Consider the following 19,111-nt stretch of genomic DNA (forward strand, 5'->3'; position numbering starts at 1 on the left):
AGAACAGTTCTAATGCTTTGAAATCCTAGAACTAATCATTAAAAATCCCAAACCAAAACAACAACCTAAAAATTCCCAGTGTTCGATACCTATTTTTAGCAGGATGTACTTATGTCAGAAGTGACCACATACAGAAGAAACAACAAGACAAATCAAGGAAATATTGTACATGAAGTAAATATTAAGTACTTTGCACTAGTCTCACTCTACTACAAGAAATCTGATGTAATCATAAGGCTTCAATCCATATGTATATTTTTCTAATTGTGCACACCACTGCATTGCAAGTTAATTCATCTGAAAGCCTTTGGGGAACAGGGATTAATTAAAAACAGACTAACAATATAGTAGACATGGGAAGGGGCCTCTGGAGATTATCTAGTCCAGCTCTCCTGCTCAAAACAGGGTTGACTACAGCAGGGTGCTCAGGACCATGCTGAATCAGTTCTGAACACTTAAAAGGATGGAGACTCCACAAACTCTCTGGGAGACCTGCTCCAATGTTTGGAAACGCAGTGAAAAAATGTTCATTAAGGTTTCCATCCACTGCCTCTTGTGCTTTCACTGTGCACCACTGACAACAGCCTGGCTCTGTCCTCTCCGCAACCTCCCTTCAGGCAGACACTAATAAGACCCTCCTGAGCCTGCTGAATTTGACCCTCTTGTAACGACTGTGGGTGGCCAAGGCCATTCCCTCAAACAACTTTCGCACCCTTGATCAATTCCTCCTTGTTTGTTAGTATGAAGAAAAGCAGAGCATCTCCCCTTGTCAGCTCCTGTATCAGGAGATTATTGTCATTGCACTCCGAAATTCTGGTTTGCTTGTGCCCTGTTGTGTTTCTCTTCCAGCAGATATTGGGGAGGTTAAAGTTCAGCACAAGCACTAGCATGTGCAAGTGTAGCGCTTCTTCCAGAAGGCCTCTTCTACTACTTCTTGCTCAGGCCACCTGCAGCAGATATTCACCATAACGAATACTAGTCTGCCATATTGGTCTGCCATCTAATTCTAACCCATAAATCCTCAACAGAGAAATTCTTTAAGGGTGGTGAGACACTGGAACAGTTTGCCAGAGAAGCTGTGGATGCCCCATCCCTAGAACTGTTCAAGGTTAGCCTGGCCAGGGCTTTGAGCAACCTGATCTACTGGGAGGTGTCCCTGCCCATGTCAGGGGGTGGAACTAGATGAGCTTTAAGGTCACCTCTGCCTCAAACTGTTCTGTGATTCTATGATACTCTTTACTTTGAATTAACCTGGACATAGACAAGTATAATTCATGTCTTGCTAAAAAAAAAAATTACTAAATGATGACCTGTTAATGTCAGCAGTATGTGTTTAGTACCTTTATTCCAGCATTTCTTAGCATTTCTAGAGTTGGTCTAACATCTGTTTGCAGCTGATCTTCTACTCCAGTGAGACACAGCAGTTCCATTTCTCGCTCCAAACTCTCTACAACAGCAGCAACCTTCAGGTTTCTATCATGTATGCTTAACTTTGCTTGGTTGTAGCGACTCTGTTTGCACAAACACAAAATCATTCAAGAGTTCGCTCCACAGGTATGCTTCCTTTAAAGTAACTAAATATGGTGAAGAAGATCACTCTGTCCCTTCATACCTCAAAATCTTGATACTGTTCTTCAGTCAGTGATTTTTTGGCAACAACCAGTGTACGCAGTCCTTCTCGTGCCATATTACCACACTGAGTGGAACAAACCACAGAACAGTTATGCAAATATTCAATCACATGTACATGTTTTATATTATATGCTAACAGGGGATATCTGTACCATAACTTTTCAGACTCAGGTTATTCTGGAGAAGACACAAACAGGATAAAAAGCAATCATACTTCAGGTCTCCCGAATGACTGATAAGCCAATCTAGATTTCCTCCCCTAGCTTAAAGAAACTCTATTCTAGGCTGAAGCTTTAAAAGAAATAAAAGCCATTTTTGAGCCATGTAATAGAGCTACATTTTATTTTTCCACTAAACATACCTCTTATGCAAAAGATATCTAGACATTAAAAAATAACCATGGAATAGCATGTCTTAATGAAAAACAGGGCTGTCCAGTGCAAAACACTTATTGATTTGACCCCATAAAGCTAAATAAATTAAACAAGTATTTTACAATTAATTGTGCATCATTATCGCCAAAAGTAATTTTTTATGACATTTTGCTAGGTCTCAAGGGAGCTTAATTTATTCGTGTCCCTGAATAAATCAAACTGCCCTGCAGCAGATATTGATTCATATTGCCAATACCATTATGAACATACATGGTGTAATCATTGTATTAACATATTGTCTGTATGTAGGGTCAGAATAAGATGATTGCTGGTACCTCCTAGAGCCACACAGTGAAAAATATCAGTCAGCTCTGAAATTCAGTCACTAGCTATTTTATGTTAATTTTAATAAATCTGGTAAAAAAACCCTATTTCAATTTGGCTGCAAACCTTACTGTACTTCATATTTCATAATCATACCTCACTGTAGAATTTGATATAACAAGGGCACTTCATGATAAACAGGTTTATAGCAGAACACTTCTCAGAAGTAATTAGGTTTTATGTGAAAGGTCAGTCAATGAAAAACAATTTTCCTTGTTTTAAGTAGGAACGTGCTCCACTGTGACTCCAGGCTCTGCTTTTCCTGTGGGTTATTTAAGATTTGGAAATAATTCTAATCACTTAAAATCCATTCAGGATATATGTAACAACTTCAAAACCCATTACTGCACTGGCTCAGGTTCTCTTTTAAACCTAATCCAATAATTCCTGATCTTTTGACTTCAAATTTTTAGGTTTTTTTACAGAATCTTAATTCTTATAAATTTTGATTTTGTTTCTTACCTCTTCTTCTAACCAATCATTGTACTGTACAATAGTGGACATTGCAACATCTGCACCCTTCATGTAAAATGTAATTTCTCCTGATGATTCATCCTAGAATTTTACAAGAGAAACAGAATGGAAAAAAACCACCTGTTTATACAGTCAAAATAATCACCTACCAATAACGTAACTGTCTTTTGAAGTAGTCAATGGATGATTTATAAAAGAAGTAGTACCTTGCCTAGAGGTGGATAAATTTTATCACCTGATGTTACTACTTCCAGTGACATCTCCGATTTCATTGAAATACATATTCCCCACTTTCTCATAAAAGATCAGTTCTAAGTGATGTCAATGTGACTAACAGATTCTCAGCATACCTAAACTGCCAGTCTGAATTTTAGAGTATCACTGCTGTGACCTCTAAAACTACTCACAACAGAAAGTTTACCCCGTATCTTTGAAATACAATTAAAAATTTACAAATAATTTAGTGTAAATGCCTGTTACAGATGTTTTAATGATGAAACACTCATGGTACATTCAGAGAATATACATGCAGGCAAATATAATAAAAATCAGAAATACATATGAGGTATAGTTTGTCACTGAAGGAATGGATTAGTCTGATCTGCAAGCTTCTTAAAGTATCTATGAGTATGTCACTGTTAAGACAAGCTCTTAGTGCCATCATCACCTAAAGAAATACAGACTTGCCAAGGTCTCTCCAGACCTGAAACACAGAAGTATGTAGTGTGGATGGCTTAACATTCATAGAGGTTTAAACCTTACTTTTAGCATGGTGGTGTGGCTTCCTTTCATCTGAGGTTTTAATGATTGTTACTATGCTCCCAACTGGACATCTAGGAGACAGCTAAGCATGTATCTCATAAATCTTAGACCCTGGGGTTGTGCTGTGCATCCATGACAGTTCAGGTATCAACACTGGGTCTAGAAAAGCAGCAGCACTAGCAGTATAGAAAGATGCTAACTACTACTATAAGAAATTTCAGCCATTAATTTACTTCTTGAAGAAGCAACATATTTTGTATGAAAGAAACAAATGGAATAATGCAGAATTAGAGGCTAAGCATAAAGTAGTGAAATCAACATGTTCTCATGAAAAAGATTCTCGGCAACGTGAGATTACCCTGATTTTTGTGCAATTACTTGCCTAGTATTTCATGTGTACCCATACAAAAGGTACACTTTTCATTTGAAAATCTTATGAAATGCATTCTCTTAACTTTCTATTAAATTTCATAAAAGCAAACATTCAGTAAAAACATTTTTTGAGAAATAAAAACCAACACCCAGAAGACCCCCACAATTACCCTAACTATGATCCCCATACGCTTGCTCTCAGAAGTGAAGGGGAAGATCTGCAGAATATAGTATGTCAGAATGTGTCCACCAGGGGTCTTCAGCTGCATTGAGGTCAAATCCCTGCTAACCAGAGTGAGACCCACACTCTCTGTCCACTGCACCAGTGCTACCTAAAGGAAGGGGAAAAGAAAAAACAAAACCAAACAAGAGAGACATGTTTCAGTATCTATTATAGGTCATGTTTCAGAAGGTCTATTATACTGTTCTATAAATCTAGCTAAAGCCAAACAACTGTTGCTAGGGTAAAAGTCTAAACTCTTCCAAGAATCTAGGAAAAAAAAAAAGTGAATAGCAGTAGTCTGAGAACAAAATCTTAATGCATCCGATTTTCCTTCAGAAACCTTACAAAAATTCTTATGAAGAACAGAAAACCTTATTTGAATTTACTCCTGCAAATTACTTATTTAGACTATACTGCTCAGAAATAACAGTCCTAATAAGAAAACCAAACAGATATTAACCAATATAAAAAAAGGACATCATCCAGTAGAAATTATGTAAAATCAGAATACAGTTTCTGGACCAATGACACTGCTATGTTAGTAAAAGATTTTGGGAATATTCCCATATAAAACATTTTATTAGACCTACAATTACACGGATGTTGGGACACTGCAATATGAAGTATATAAATAAGAAAAGGATCTTATTTTTAGTTTACTTTGATCATTGTCATGATTTTATTACTTATGTTTCAAAAAATAATATAACTGTTGAAGTTCTGGGCATATCAAATGAGGTGGAAACCAAGCTTCCAATACCGTATCCCACAAACACTTGCGAAAGTCCTTTTCACAAACCTAGAAATGCTGCAGTATACAAAAATCATCATTAGCTATCACTACACGGCATCTTAATTGCATGCATTAGACATTTGCCTATTTTTTTAATATTGCTGCTCTAAAGTTCATGATCTCTAGCTTCTACTTTCTTCTATGCTTTGAATAACACACAAGGTATTTTTCTATCACCACTGTTGTGTAGTTTATTCCCTTAAAAAATCAGTATTTAGGAAAAACTACTTTAATGTTAGTTCATATACAAGCCATATTCCATATTTGAATGGGAATTTTCTGATAGAAGTATTCTTCTCCAGAATTCTATTTTTATCTTCCAATTGCTAATCATTATTGGAAACTACATTTCAAAATGACTCGAAAGGAAATTGTCATGAAGTTCACTTGATTTTTATGAAACCTGCCTCTGCTATTAATCTTGGGCAAGGGAAAAAAAATAAAACTCAAGGAGTCTGATAAAAGACATGCAAGTAGCAACATCTCTAGATTAAGTTCAACAAACATGATGACTAATGCTCACTAAGAATTTCACCCAAAGCAAGTAAGTAAGTTTGTGTGAACTCTAAGAGACCCTAGTTGTACCATCTGTGTAAGCACCACCAAATGAAAACACAGCGAGATGCAGTAACAGAAAAGACAAGAACATACCCTGAAAAGCACTACTTGAAAACCTCAAAAATCACAGGAAGTCTCAGAAATATTTTTTTTCTCTCAACAGAAGTACCATATAAGCTGCAAATGATTCAATACTCCCAAGGTATATTTTTAATTTTCACAGTGAAAGGTTACTATTACAGTCTGACCTGTAAAATGCATCTTTCTACTAATACCCTATCATCTCATTTGTGTCCCTTTGCAGCTAGGACTAAGTGCTCTATATTTGGTGGCTCACATCTGTTTATTATTTTGTTTACGCTTGGCTTCACCTACCATTTCAATTAGCATTTTACAGCACACTCATTTCTGATTCCTATACCCAACCTACATGCAACTGCATATATTTTTTTTTCTAATTGATCAGTGCAAATACTATAGCAGAGACAGTCAATAAGGCCCAAGAGTCAAACAGATGCCTAAAATGCAGCTGAACAAACTCCAGAGCAAAACATTAAATTTGACTCTCATAATTCAGAATGAATCACAGCAGCTAGACCCTGACAGCATCCCGAGCATCACAGCCAGACTCCTTTAAATACCTTAAGCTTTATAGAATATACAAATTAAAAAAGAAAATATTTCACAAATGGCATGGAAATTTAATAACTTAATAAATAAATATACACTGAAAGACTGGCTATACAGAGTTCAGAAAAAGGATTTTTAGGCAAGCCCCTCTGCTTAAGGTTTCCCCTTGACAAGTATATTCTCTTCAACATGTTTCTAAAACTTTATATTAATATGATCTGATCTTGCAATATAGTGTGCATACATCAAGAACCCCTAGAATGTCAAATAAAAACAGAGCTGTGGCTTCTATAAAGCCTGACATATTGGACGGAATTGGATAAAGGTTGGAGAGGCACAAAAGTATGTGCTGGTGATGCTACCATTTTGCATAGCCCCCCCCCCAACATTCTAATTATAATATTCATTTGGTGGTAACTATTAATTTCCTAACATGCATAGATGAATTGTGTCAATTTCCCAAATCTAGGGATTTTTTTTTTTTTTTTTAATTAGGGACTTATGTAGACATTTTGCAGGTCTTGCGTGGTTTATCACCAAGTTCTCGTTCTATGGAAACTGGCTGCCTGGGAGACAAGTATATCACTAGCTGTAGGGTCCTCCCACTACTGTGACAGAGGTATGCAACTCAACCCACTAGCTGTGTAGTGTTCCCAGGACAGGTAACGCAAGTGAAGTCAAAGAAAGCTTCAGTAGTTTCTAACTTGCTAGTGGTCTTCCTCCTTAGTAGGAATCCAAAGGGTAAGGCCAGCTACCCACCTCTCTTTAGAAGCAGCAAGTTCCAAATTAGAAATTAAGGTAGAAAATAATTCCATTATGAAATGTAACAGATCTGACAAAGGCTACAAAGAGTTTCTCAACCCCCTTACTTAGAGCTTCTTACCCAAAACCTTTCAGGTGCTTTTATACTTACTACACGCCCACTGTTGAGCTCTGGTTGCCTATGACAGCAGTGTCTCTCCACTAGAGGCCACCCGACCCCCAGAGCTTCCATAACTCAAAGTCACAAATATCAAACTCTGCAATTAGCACAGCACAGATTGAAATTCAAAGTGAAATTCATAGCCTTCATACAGAAATTCTCCCAACTCAAGGAGTAATTGTGTGACCCACAGTATAACAGTACCAGCTCATGAGGTGCGAGTAGCTTCTCTTACCAGAATGGTGTGTCTAGCTCAGGTGCCTGAAGAACACGTGCATGTTGAGAGGGGCATGAAGTGAGGAAGCTTGTTACAGAGCATGACAGCCCTAATTCCATGTTTTGGAGACATCATCATCCCACTTGTTTAGAAATGTTCATTTATGGAACTAAATCAAAACAAGCAGCTTTTAAGTTTCTTAGCCTGTTACTTTAAAGTTTCATGAAATACAAGTTTGATAGTTACCTATTTTATCAGTCACAAAACCTAACCCTACTAGAGTCAGGAAAAGGACTTCATAAACTCTCTATCAAGTACTGCAGAAAACCCAAGCCTCTTCCTCATTCCTGTTGTGGATTCAAAACTACATATTCAATTAAAACATTAGACTGACTTCAGCCTAAAATAAATGCTAATCAACAATTAAAAACCCCATAAGGTTTGTGACAGGCTACAAAACCCTTGGTATATTTAATTTTATCATTAACTAATTACATTCAAAATAATTTTTTTCCAACTGTGGTGTCGACATTATTTTTTAACAAAAAAAAAATCTTTTCTACAATAAGTTCTATTAGCCTGTGAGTCCCATTTAATAACCCCGATTAAAATAATTATGTGGCAGAAAATGCTACAAATATCTAAGCACAAGAATCAATAGACAAAATTAAGGCCAACATGTAAGATGAAACATATTGTCCATAGAAAGCATTTAAAAGAACAGCAGTATATTTACTTTTAACTCTGAGGATGAAGAAGTTAAGTACCTGCCTGCCCTATCAAATAACAGGAGTTTGCTTCTCTCTGGAGTGGTGTTAGATGGCTTTAGGCCATTCAATCAGTACATTCAGGACTGTTCCTTACACAGCCCAACTCAAAGCCCATCTCTGAATTCTCTTGACCTTTTCTTGTGAGGTTGAGTAATTTGTGCATGGAAGGTCATTCCCATTCCCTCTCAGACTAACATATACCTTAGCTTCCTCTGGACCAACAGGAAATAACACTTATCACCCAACTGCCTTACTGATTTTCAGTAAGGAAATTGCAACACCAAAGAGTCTCTTTGCACTGTGGAAAATGTAAGTACCTCTAGTAACCTGTCATCTTGGGAGCATGACTGCATGAAGATGTACCAGTTACAGAAAACCTGATATAGTCATTTGAAAAAATATGAAACTCGTCTTGCCTTCTGGCACACAGGTTTATAAATCCTCAAACTGAGGTACCTAAGCACATTTCTGATTCCTTAAGACCTTCAGTTACTGGATCAGTCCTAAAAGGCTGTTACTGTTTGGCAGAAAACAAAAAAAAATGCCCTAGGTTGTTCTTGCTTCTTTTAGATGCTACATCAGTTGTGACTGGAACATACAAAACATCATGCTACTACCACTTCCTCTGAATTCTGGGACCGTTACTTTCAACATACAATATTCCCTTTCAAACTAAGACAGTTTAAGAAAGAGATCCACCACCTCGCTGCTGGTGTTGGGAGCTCTTCTCCATCCCATCCCAGAGTTTGGGAGCTCCCCACCAGTTGTGCTGACAGCTTTTCTGAGGCTATGATATGAACATGACCACTTAAACTGAAAGACTTCAAAGGTCTCCTATATGAGGGAGCAATTTATAGGATGAAAAAGAAGGACTAGGGGTGAAAATTTTGTAAGCTAATTTTGCCGCATAGAAGAATTCTCCTGTACCAACCTACATTTATTTCAGATTATTTAAGAACATCTTCACTTCAGACAACAGCATCCATTTTCAAAACCAGGTTGCCTTGTAAGGTATATAGAGGTTATACATGTGGTATTTTGAAGTTAAGGCTATTGGTTTGGAAACAGGAAAGAAGCAGTGAGATTTCTTGCTCACCACTGCCCGAGTGTTCCCAATGGTTTCTGTTTGGATTGCGCAACATCTCACATAATGTTTCCAATCAGCACTGCTTTGTTTGTATTTATAAACACTGGTTTGATAACTATCACTTGCAGTCTGTAACTTTTCATCTAAAAACGTCATAACTAAAATAAAATTATTAACTTAAAAATACAGCTTGATCATGTGAAAAAACTGCCGATCAATATTCAAGTCAAGCTATGGAGTAGTTATTCTCTGTGGGTCTCAAAGGACATGAAAGTGATGGTTTTATGCTACTGAGTGATTTGCTTTTCACAATACATTGACAAAACAACACAATTAGTCTTGCTTCAATAAGCACACACAATAAAATGAATTAAACAATACAACATGTCTCATACATTACAGCTTGACTTTTGTAAACACAAAAGCTGCTTCACTAAGGGTATATCATTTCCCTGTCTGTTTTTAAAGGATTGGTTTTGTATCTTTGTAATTAATTTTAGCAACTCTGTTGTTTCTGGGCAGAAAAGTTGGAATTAAATAACTGACCACACTTTAAGGTAGCATTTAAATATTCAAAATCCTGGCATTAGAAATGCTTGAGAATATAACAGTGCAGGACAAAGCATAACCAATAAATGACTGGTTTATGAGAGTTAGCAGTCATTAAAAATCATGAATGATCAACCTTTTCTGACCATGTGGAGCAAAGGTCTTCAAAGGCTCCTGTTCATACCATGCCCCTGGATTGCTTAGGTCTGTAACCTTTGAACTCCATTGCTTTACCTACTTAGTTTATATCCTTTTATGACTGTTCATTACATTAAGGTAGCTGGCTTTCTACAGATGAGCTGGGCACACACATATGATGGCCAAGTAGGAGGTGCCTTCTTTTTTTTTTAGTGTGTTCTCAATGGATGTTTATTGTTTGCGATGCTACAGCTGTAGAGGACAAGTGACAGACAAATGAAACTTTCCACTCTTTCCGAGAAAATGAAATATTGATCACTTATCATAAGAAACAAAGAGCCTGGCATAAGTAGGGTTCCTATTATGAATACAAAATCAGTTAGTTATCTCAGGTTACTCTAATAGAAAAATACATCTTTTATGATGAATGTACCTACTCCTGAATGTGCATACTTTGTTATAGTTATGTTTCATCTGTATATGGATGAACACATACACACATAGATGTGAAAAATTCCAAATGAATTCTTTGAATCAATTCATTAAGTGTACAGGGTGTCAACGTATTACTAAACTGCTTCTTACACCTTCCTACATGGGAGAACAGTCTACACTTACAGATTGTTCTCTGGTCTTTACATCCTATGATAATATCATATAATGCAACAGACAACTGCAACTAACATCTTCTTTCAAAAGACCACAAGCAAGCCAGATCCATAAATAAAATCTAAGAGAACAGAGTTGAAACACTGAGGAAGTACAATGCATAAAACTGGTTAAGTCTATTAAATGATAATGTTGCTTATTAACCAAATATGTTGTGATAGGTCAGTGCTGAGGTTAAACAGAAAACATCAATTGAACCATTTCCCTAAATAAAGCTCCAGGGTGCAATATTCAAAGCACTTTATTCAATAAAAAATGCTTTTAAAATGGTACTTCGGTGATTGGGAAACATTGGCATCATCCGTCAACCTAACTGCAGGAAAGTTCAATAAGCTAAATAATGAACCATTTACATTATTTTCCTTAGGCTCCAGTGATTTGCAAACATTGCATCAATAGAACTCTTTAAAAAATTATGATAAAGACCTGCTAGTCTTTCAACTCTTAGGCTTTTTGCTGTCATGCTGCAATTTTTAAGCTATTTAAATGAGGTTTTTTGTAGCTTCATCTTTTTATAGGACTCCATTTAGCATCAATTTCTCATTATATTAAAAGCATATTTGTTCAATACGATAATTTTTCTAGTGTTTCAAGCATTATCTTTGAGAAACAAAACGGAAATTTAATGCTCTCTCTTCTAAAATGTAAGCTTTTAATTTCACTGCCATATAATTTGAATATATGAGTCCAGATGGTAAAAAATAAATTCATTATTAAAAGGATACCTGTGCTTTCTCTTCCTTGAAGCACTAGCAGTTTCTCTGTTGCTGATTTTCTCTTCTACTTCTACCCTGAGTCCCAGATCTGCCTTTTTAGCACTTTATCAACTTTCCTTTCCTCTTTCCAAGGTCAAATTCCCTACTGTCTTCCCAGGACACCACTTGCATAGCTCTCAAGTCTTACAGCTGCTTCCTTTAGCAAATATGAGAGGAGAATTGCTCTTTATGGTAATATTTTCAGGTTCCAAACAACTGAATGAATATACGAATGCCCACAGGGAGAGAAGAGCAAATGGGAGAAAAAATTCACATAGTCTCTGTCAACTGCATGTCTCTTCACCTGATTTAGTAGTAGCTTTGGCTGTTAAAGCAGAATGTTTACTTAATCCATAGCTCCATCGTATCTGCATAGGTTGGTACTTGTTCATGCTGTCTTTCACTATATTTAGCAATATCTCACTAGCTCGCTACACCGATCTAGTTAGGAAATAAGAAAATATGTGCATATGAATAATTGTACGCATGTGCATAATACAGGTCAAATGCTACACAGTAACACTAACAAACCATATTTACAGGGTATCTCTGGCATAAACACACTTCCCGCACTCTCAGTTCATAATGCAGATCAACCCACAGTATATAACCCTACATATAGTACTATGGATTACTGATTTTAGCCAAAGAGCTAGGAGTCCAGTCCTGCCTAAAGTTTTTTAGAAATAAACTTTTTGATCACTGAGAAACAGCTACTTCTTTATATTCTACAATCCTTTGACACTATGAACTGTGTTTATAGCATCTGAAATTCACATGACTGCGTTTGGTACTATGTGAAGACAAACTTAATTTTATTTCTTACATTCCTAAAACTACTTGTTATAGACTTGTTCCTTTTAACAATTACAGTTTGAATTGCTGAAGTTTTGCTAGTACTACAGATGGTGATTTACTAGACATGTAAACCAAATGTATACCAAGAATAATAAGGCTATGCAGTGCCCAGATGAAGTTTGTGGAAGAAATATTACCTTGTATTAGATCGACTTCTGTACTAGAAAAATATACAGGCTTTCAGATATACACTCGCTTCTTCACATCTTACAACACTGCTTTGATGTGACTAAGCTGCTGTGGCTACACCACCAACAGCACATCCAAGCTCCAGACACTGCTAGAATTTATTTAAAATGAAGTCGCCCTTCAGCCTGCTTTCAGAGTCAAAACTGTAAGTACTCATATTTCTGTATTTGACTACATCAAGTGCATACATGTTTTTATAAAGTGGGCAAAAATTATTACTTATGCGTACTTTGCAGTATCTTGAAACTTGAGCTTTGCCTATCTTCTGTATCTTTTCAGATTGAATTCTCAGCAATCAGTTTAGGGCTCAAAACAGGTTTATTCTGAACAATAACTAAAATCCACTGAAAGCAGTGGGATTTGTTTGAAATTTGGATTTCAGTGGTAGTCAGATACATGTTTTTATTGAAATGTGGGTTGAAATTTGTTGCAATTTTGACTGAACCTGAAGATTATGAAGCTGCAAAGGGTCTGAAACGCAAAAGCTTTTCTATGGGAGTATTTGAGGTTTGGGTTATTTTTTTTTTTCCTGTTAAGAATACATACATTCTACTAACTGGTAGTGTCTCTCACTAATTTATGTGGTTGTCCACCACTCAAAGCAGTTTCATATTCCCTTTTGCATGCATATGCTATGATTTATACATGGATTAATGTTTTGAGAATACATCTAGTGTCTTTAATTGCAATACTCAACACAGTATTGATCCCAAAGCACTGACTTCACAGACCTTTTAGTCAAATAATTGAAAACACTTCTGTATAACAAAGAAACACCAGATCTTTCCTACAGATGTAGAGGAAATAAAACTGGATTGCTGCTAATTTTAAAGAAACCCCAGCCCTGAAAACATTTCTTTCACAGTTCTGCCATTTTTAACTTAGTTTATCTTGTTTTTTTTATGAGTAATTTTTTCACCCTTGCATACTAACCTCATCAGGGCTGGAAGCCTGGTAAGTTCGATTTTCATCACTGAAGTCCTGATCCACCTCAGCATATTCTGTTTCTCCAGACACACCAGCCCGGGATTCATATACTGGGGTCACATTGTGGCAGAGTGCAATGGCCTTCACTGCTTCATGTATCCGACTGCTGACACTCTTGCGGACTTTGGGTGCAGATGACTGAGGTTTCCTAGATGGTGTTGAACTCGTACTGTTTCCACTGTTCTGAGAGTGTACCTTTAAGACCCAATTAATAGTGAAGCAAAGTTCAATGATGGAAACTAAACATGAATACTAATATATATATATATATGCTTGTTCCCTTTAAAGGTTGATAAATGATAAGGATAGTAATTATTAATTTATATAACCTACTGTTAACTTCTTTAGTTTGCGATTTATAAAAATCCCTCGTTTACTTTTCTGCAGGTCTGATACATGACTGCAGGTTCATCACACTGCATTTGTAGTCAGAGATCAGTAATAGAGCGTGCAGTCAATTAAAAAATGTGAAATGAAACCAAGTATGCTGTAAAAGGGATGAAGAGGCTGACTGCATTCTGCAGAAAACTCTGCTTCCTCACTTCAGAATTTACCTTTTCAGTGATCTGTATCAAGTCTTTTTAATGTCCTTCACATTTTATGAATTGTTTTTTAAACAGTATTTAAGACAGCAACCAATTCAATGAAATCCGTAAATACCAAACCAAAATTGCAAGGGTGGTATTTTGTTGTTGTAGTTGTTTAGCCTCTGTTACCTGTGTACATTCAGAGGTTGGAAACTCCAATGCCATTTAACTGAAAAAACCCCTTTTCTTCTAAATCTGCCACTAAACCTCTTTTAAAGATCATCGCATTGGTATGGCACAAAAGGACAAAACCAAATATCATTAAGTATAAATGAGTCATTAGAATGCAAATATTGCTAATTTATAAACTACAGGATTTCTGTATTCTTTGTGAACTAATGCAGTTTGTATGCTTTTGCTGCAGGTTGAAATTTGTTTTTCCCTTACATGAATGCAGTAATCTAACAAAATAATAATGCAAAATAATAGTTTGACACAGATTTGAAGATCACATTACTGTTGCATGACCACTAAGATGGTACTATATGTTTATAATGAGCTGAAATTAAGGTTGGCAGGTTTTGTTTTTGTTTGTGGTTGTTTTTTTTTTTATAGCCAGCACATTAAATATATCAGTAGTACTACCAAAGGCTCTTCTGTTATCCAGGGTAACTCAGAAAACCTCTTCAGAAACCACGCTTTTTTCCTCCTGACTGCAATCTGCTGAACCGTGAACAGTCTGCCCATCAAATTACAGTGTTGTCTAATAAAGGGTTTAACTTTCTGCTCATCTGGCACTGCTTTTCAGCTACCGCTTTAAACCTCTGCATTTGCATTCTGCTAACGTTGATGCCATTACAGCTGCAAATAAATTAAGCTGATTTACTCCTTCTGAATTATGTTATGTTTATTGATGCTTGTATAATTTAATTTCACACAAATTCCATTAAAGATTATGCCCTCTATCACAAAATGCTTCCAGTGGGGAAATATAATCAGGTTATAATAGATTTGTGTGTTACATTAAGATGACAATAGTCTAGTAGGTCCACTGTAATAATAAAACAGAACACAAACAAGGGATAAAATCAATGTCACACAAAAACCACTGCCTAGCTAACTGGCAGCTTCTATTATCATAGATTAAATAAAAACCTCACCATACTTTTTCAGATTGAAACAATTGTTTAATAGTGGCTTGTTTTGTTACCAAGACTCCTTCATTTCTCTGTTGCAAAGCGTTGCTACCAACACACATATAATTAAAGCATTATTTAAACATGAAGAAGCGTTATACAGAGCCAAAAAAAAAGAAGAAAGTTCCAAGAAAGTTCTTTTCATCACCTAACTAACAGCAAACATAGATCTGGGAAATCTTTTCCCACAATTGGGAAAGGGAGAAAAAAAAACATAAATAAAAAAAAAAGCAGCTGCCTTCACATTTCTTACTTCTTTTAAAAATTTCAGTACCAAATATGTTACAGTTACTAAAAGTTTAATTAAACATAGGTATCACTCATTAAATTTTACAGCAAACTGGTAAAAGCTTTAAACTGGTAAGAATTACAGGGTTCACACAATTCTTTTCAGATAGCACATTTAACCACAAAATATGAAATCAGTGTTCACTAATGAACTTGCCTCCTCTAGAACACTGGCGCTTAGTCATCTAACTTGGTCAGGCCTAGGCATGCCAGCTCAAGACTGTCAGTTAATTTCACTTATTGCTACAGTTGTTAGAGTGAATACACAAACAACCCATTATAACTGAACTATGTTTGGGTGATTTTTATTACCATTATCAGGCAGCATTTACCTTCAGTAACCCATCCTGAACCAAGTTTTGACTGCTGATCTTTAGGTAAAAGAGCTCCGTATCTCATTTCCAAGGGATATTACTGAATCTTAGTTAATATTCATGGCTATATCTACTAAGAATTCAGCTTAAATAGATATATCCAAAGAAAATTAATTCAAGAAGTGGATTTGTCGATCTGTTTAGATGGAAAATAATACAGAAATTGAAGCTGCAGACTAAAACCTTCTAACATACATTGCTTATTCATTGCTTTCTCTCCTGCCTCTCTTCCCAAAAGCTACATAATATTAACTGAGTCCAGTGTGGCGTCCAACAGCTACTTTTTAATTTTATTTAAGCAAATGAGAAGGGGGCCATAGTTCGAAGGAGCATAACAGAAGGGTAAAATCAATTGTTTATCCTACAATCCTTGTACAAGAGAAAATGAGGACACAGACGAGGTCAGTCAACAAACTTAATTGGGTCAGCCAGTCATGTTTGTGTATGCAAGTTAGCTATGGAAAAGAACTTTTATATAAAAAAGTTTATTATCATGCTGTACACAATATATGGCAATATTAGTGATCATTTGTTTCCTCTTTTCTTTTTCTTGTTTCAAATAACAGAAATAGAAAATAAAGCAAAAACTTCTTCCAAATCTCAGAGTGGAATGAGGTGCTCAGAAAAGTTTGCAAAAAGCACCCAGTCTACACACATGGGAAATGCAAGTGATGCTTGCAGAATTCCATCTTCCTCCTTCATCCTATGACTGATCCACAGACAGACAGGGAACCACAATCCTCTTGTACAGTTCCCAGACCAAGTACTCATATAGCACAGGAACACTTTGCTCTCCAGCAATATGGAGTTTTCCATTCCCCTCCCTTTACCTCCAGTTTTATGTATTTTGTAATCATCTTACTTATTAACATTCCCCCCCCCCAAGAAAAAGAAAAAAACAACAAATCCCACTGCTTTTAAGATATGCCTTTCTAAATTTTATTTTGACAACTGTTTTGCTACCTTTTGGTTAGACAAAATTAATGTCACTTTTCAATGCCTTTTCTTGATGAATATCCTCAAAGATATAATTACTGTTCATCTTGTTCTGGACACTTAGTTGTAATTTGTAGTCTCAGTAATGAATAGCTTACTCTTAGATGATTTGGCAGGAGAAAGACTGCACTGCACAGACAGGTTAACATAGATTTCTGCTAATGGGTAATAGAAAAGTGAACTCCTTTAAGTGGGCATTACAAGGAAGTTCAGAATCAGGAGAAAACTGTGTACAGCCTCACATTTTTCCCTTTCATCCTATCTATCCTACAAATGAAGGAATTTTCATAGCATTTCAAATTTCTAGACATAATGGGTAACAACAGTGCCTCAATGATGTTAAAAAAGAAATATCTCAATATTAAAGGTAAATTATTTATGAAATGAGATACCTGTGAATAAGAGTTTATAATATGACTCTGTATTTCATCCATTGTGTCTGTTCCATAGGACACAGTACCTAGATGCAGGCGCTTAAATATCATCTCATTCTGTGTAAGTGTTCCTGTAATGAAGAAGTAGTATATCACAAAGCAGCAGAAAATACCACAAGGCCACAAAAAATCCCACCCAAATCTTTCTTTTGGAAAGGAGGAATGAATCATGAGTTAGAATCAGTTAAATTAAAGGAATGTTTGTGGAATACGATCAGGGTTAGTCATACTGGAAGAAATCACTGGTTTCACCTTCAAGCTGATTCTGTCAACACAACTAAATATACAAGTTTGAAAAAAGACAAAAACTTTTCATATAGAAGATAGAAAATGCAGTATCTGGATGGAACTGACTCAAAAGCCAGTGCAAGAGTTTGCACCATGTATCAGAAAATCTAAAGAAGAAAAAAACAAAAGCAAAAAACCCACCCCCAGACAACCAAACAAAAACAACCCAAAAAACACCCCCCCAAAATTCATACAGATTCTGAACTTTGTGTATGAAGGTAGAGATTCTGGCAAATAGGCACAATTAAAGCTGTCTACAGTAGGTCATTAAGAGCTAACATCACTTCCAAATTTAACAGATTTAACTTCCAATTGGAATAAGCCAGAATGAACAAAATCAGTGGTTTCAGAGCTCACTTCATGTTTGTAAGAAACTACAGGGTGTCAGTCACAGACTGACATTTTGCAGCCAACTCTGCCAAGTAGTCACATCCTCTGGTTTGAAAAAGCTCTAATTGAAGGCTTCAGCCTTCTGTGATGGGCACATCAGGCAAAAAAAGGTCACTCCTGCCTAGCTTCCTGTGTTCAGTTCACAAAATATTATTTTGAAAATGGCCCTTCCTAAAACTTTTTTCTACAGTTACTGTGCTAAAGTTAAATTAATACAGTACAAAGATATTCTTATATTTAACAAGTTTTGCATCATTACAATACATAAATCTGATGATAAAATAAAAAATTATAACATGTTACCAAAAGTGACATTTTTGAAGCTTCCACAATATTTTTAATATGGAAGATATAATTATTTATAAATAAAAATTGCAGAATAAAACATTTTATATTAATTTCATTTACCTAGACTATTTTTATATCATGTCTTTGTCCCAGTATGCTAAGATACACAACAAGGCAAAGGATGAGACAACACTCATAGCATGACATATGCTATAATTACTATCCAGAAAACTGAACTGTTTGGCCAGTAGCATCCAGTTTGTGCATCTAATACGGCTAGAATCACTGATGATCTTCAGAGAGTCAGAAGGGCTGTAAAAGTGTCATGTCTTTCTCACTTATACATGAGATGTCTACCACGCCTACTCCCTGGTAATATCTGTACAATGACATTTCATCTCAACTGTCACACCATCAAAATGCACCATCAAACTGTGTCTTCCTCTATAACCAGCACTAGATGATTGCTCCAGATTCTCTCTCTACCATTAGAAAATGACATTTCCCATTTGCTTTTTCTTATATGAGGATTTTTTCTTTCTATAGTAATATTTTTTAATTAAAAATATTCAAAATAAGGTTAATGTGAAATGTGTAAATTCTCCACAAAATATGCATAACATTACCAAATATCACATATGAATTAGAATATTCCCAAGGCTGGAAAACAGCCAAGGAAGACAAAGTTCCTGATCTCTGGAATTAGCAACTCATAAACTTTTTGTTTACACCAGGGATAAGAAGATAATTTTGGTTTTATAGTAATAATATAAAAATATGAGAAATTACTTTTTCTGCCTTGAGAAGCTGTACTTTTATTGAGACCTTTTATTAATTTTCTTAAATTTTTTACTTTAGTAATAGACTAGGAAAATCCAATCTCCAGTTTACACATGGGAAACATGAAAGTTTTCGCTAACAAACATCAGAGATTAAAATCCCATCCCTAAAAAGAATAAAAAAAACAAAAAGAAAAAAAAAAACACC

General features: G+C 35.8%; 1 protein-coding gene across 6 annotated transcripts in view; it reads right to left on the reverse strand.

Annotated features, from left to right (window-relative positions):
* The window catches only part of ATP9B (ATPase phospholipid transporting 9B (putative)), a 167,526-nt gene that overhangs the window by 14,801 nt on the left and 133,614 nt on the right, over positions 1 to 19,111 (reverse strand). For 5 of the 6 annotated variants that reach the window (XM_061346367.1, XM_061346366.1, XM_061346368.1 and 2 more), the window contains 6 exons: positions 17,117 to 17,229; positions 13,290 to 13,538; positions 4,169 to 4,330; positions 2,853 to 2,945; positions 1,613 to 1,696; positions 1,341 to 1,511 (listed from right to left, as the gene is read on the reverse strand). In XM_061346367.1, coding sequence (XP_061202351.1) covers positions 1,341 to 1,511; positions 1,613 to 1,696; positions 2,853 to 2,945; positions 4,169 to 4,330; positions 13,290 to 13,538; positions 17,117 to 17,229 — 872 coding nt within the window. The remainder of the gene's footprint in view (positions 1 to 1,340; positions 1,512 to 1,612; positions 1,697 to 2,852; positions 2,946 to 4,168; positions 4,331 to 13,289; positions 13,539 to 17,116; positions 17,230 to 19,111) is intronic. The other variant, XM_061346370.1, reaches the window with a different exon arrangement.

The sequence above is a fragment of the Neopsephotus bourkii genome, unplaced genomic scaffold, assembly GCF_033783945.1.
Source record: "Neopsephotus bourkii isolate Nb327-2 ecotype Australia unplaced genomic scaffold, CSIRO-AGI_Nbou_v1 NB_272, whole genome shotgun sequence".
NCBI lineage: Eukaryota > Metazoa > Chordata > Aves > Psittaciformes > Psittacidae > Neopsephotus > Neopsephotus bourkii.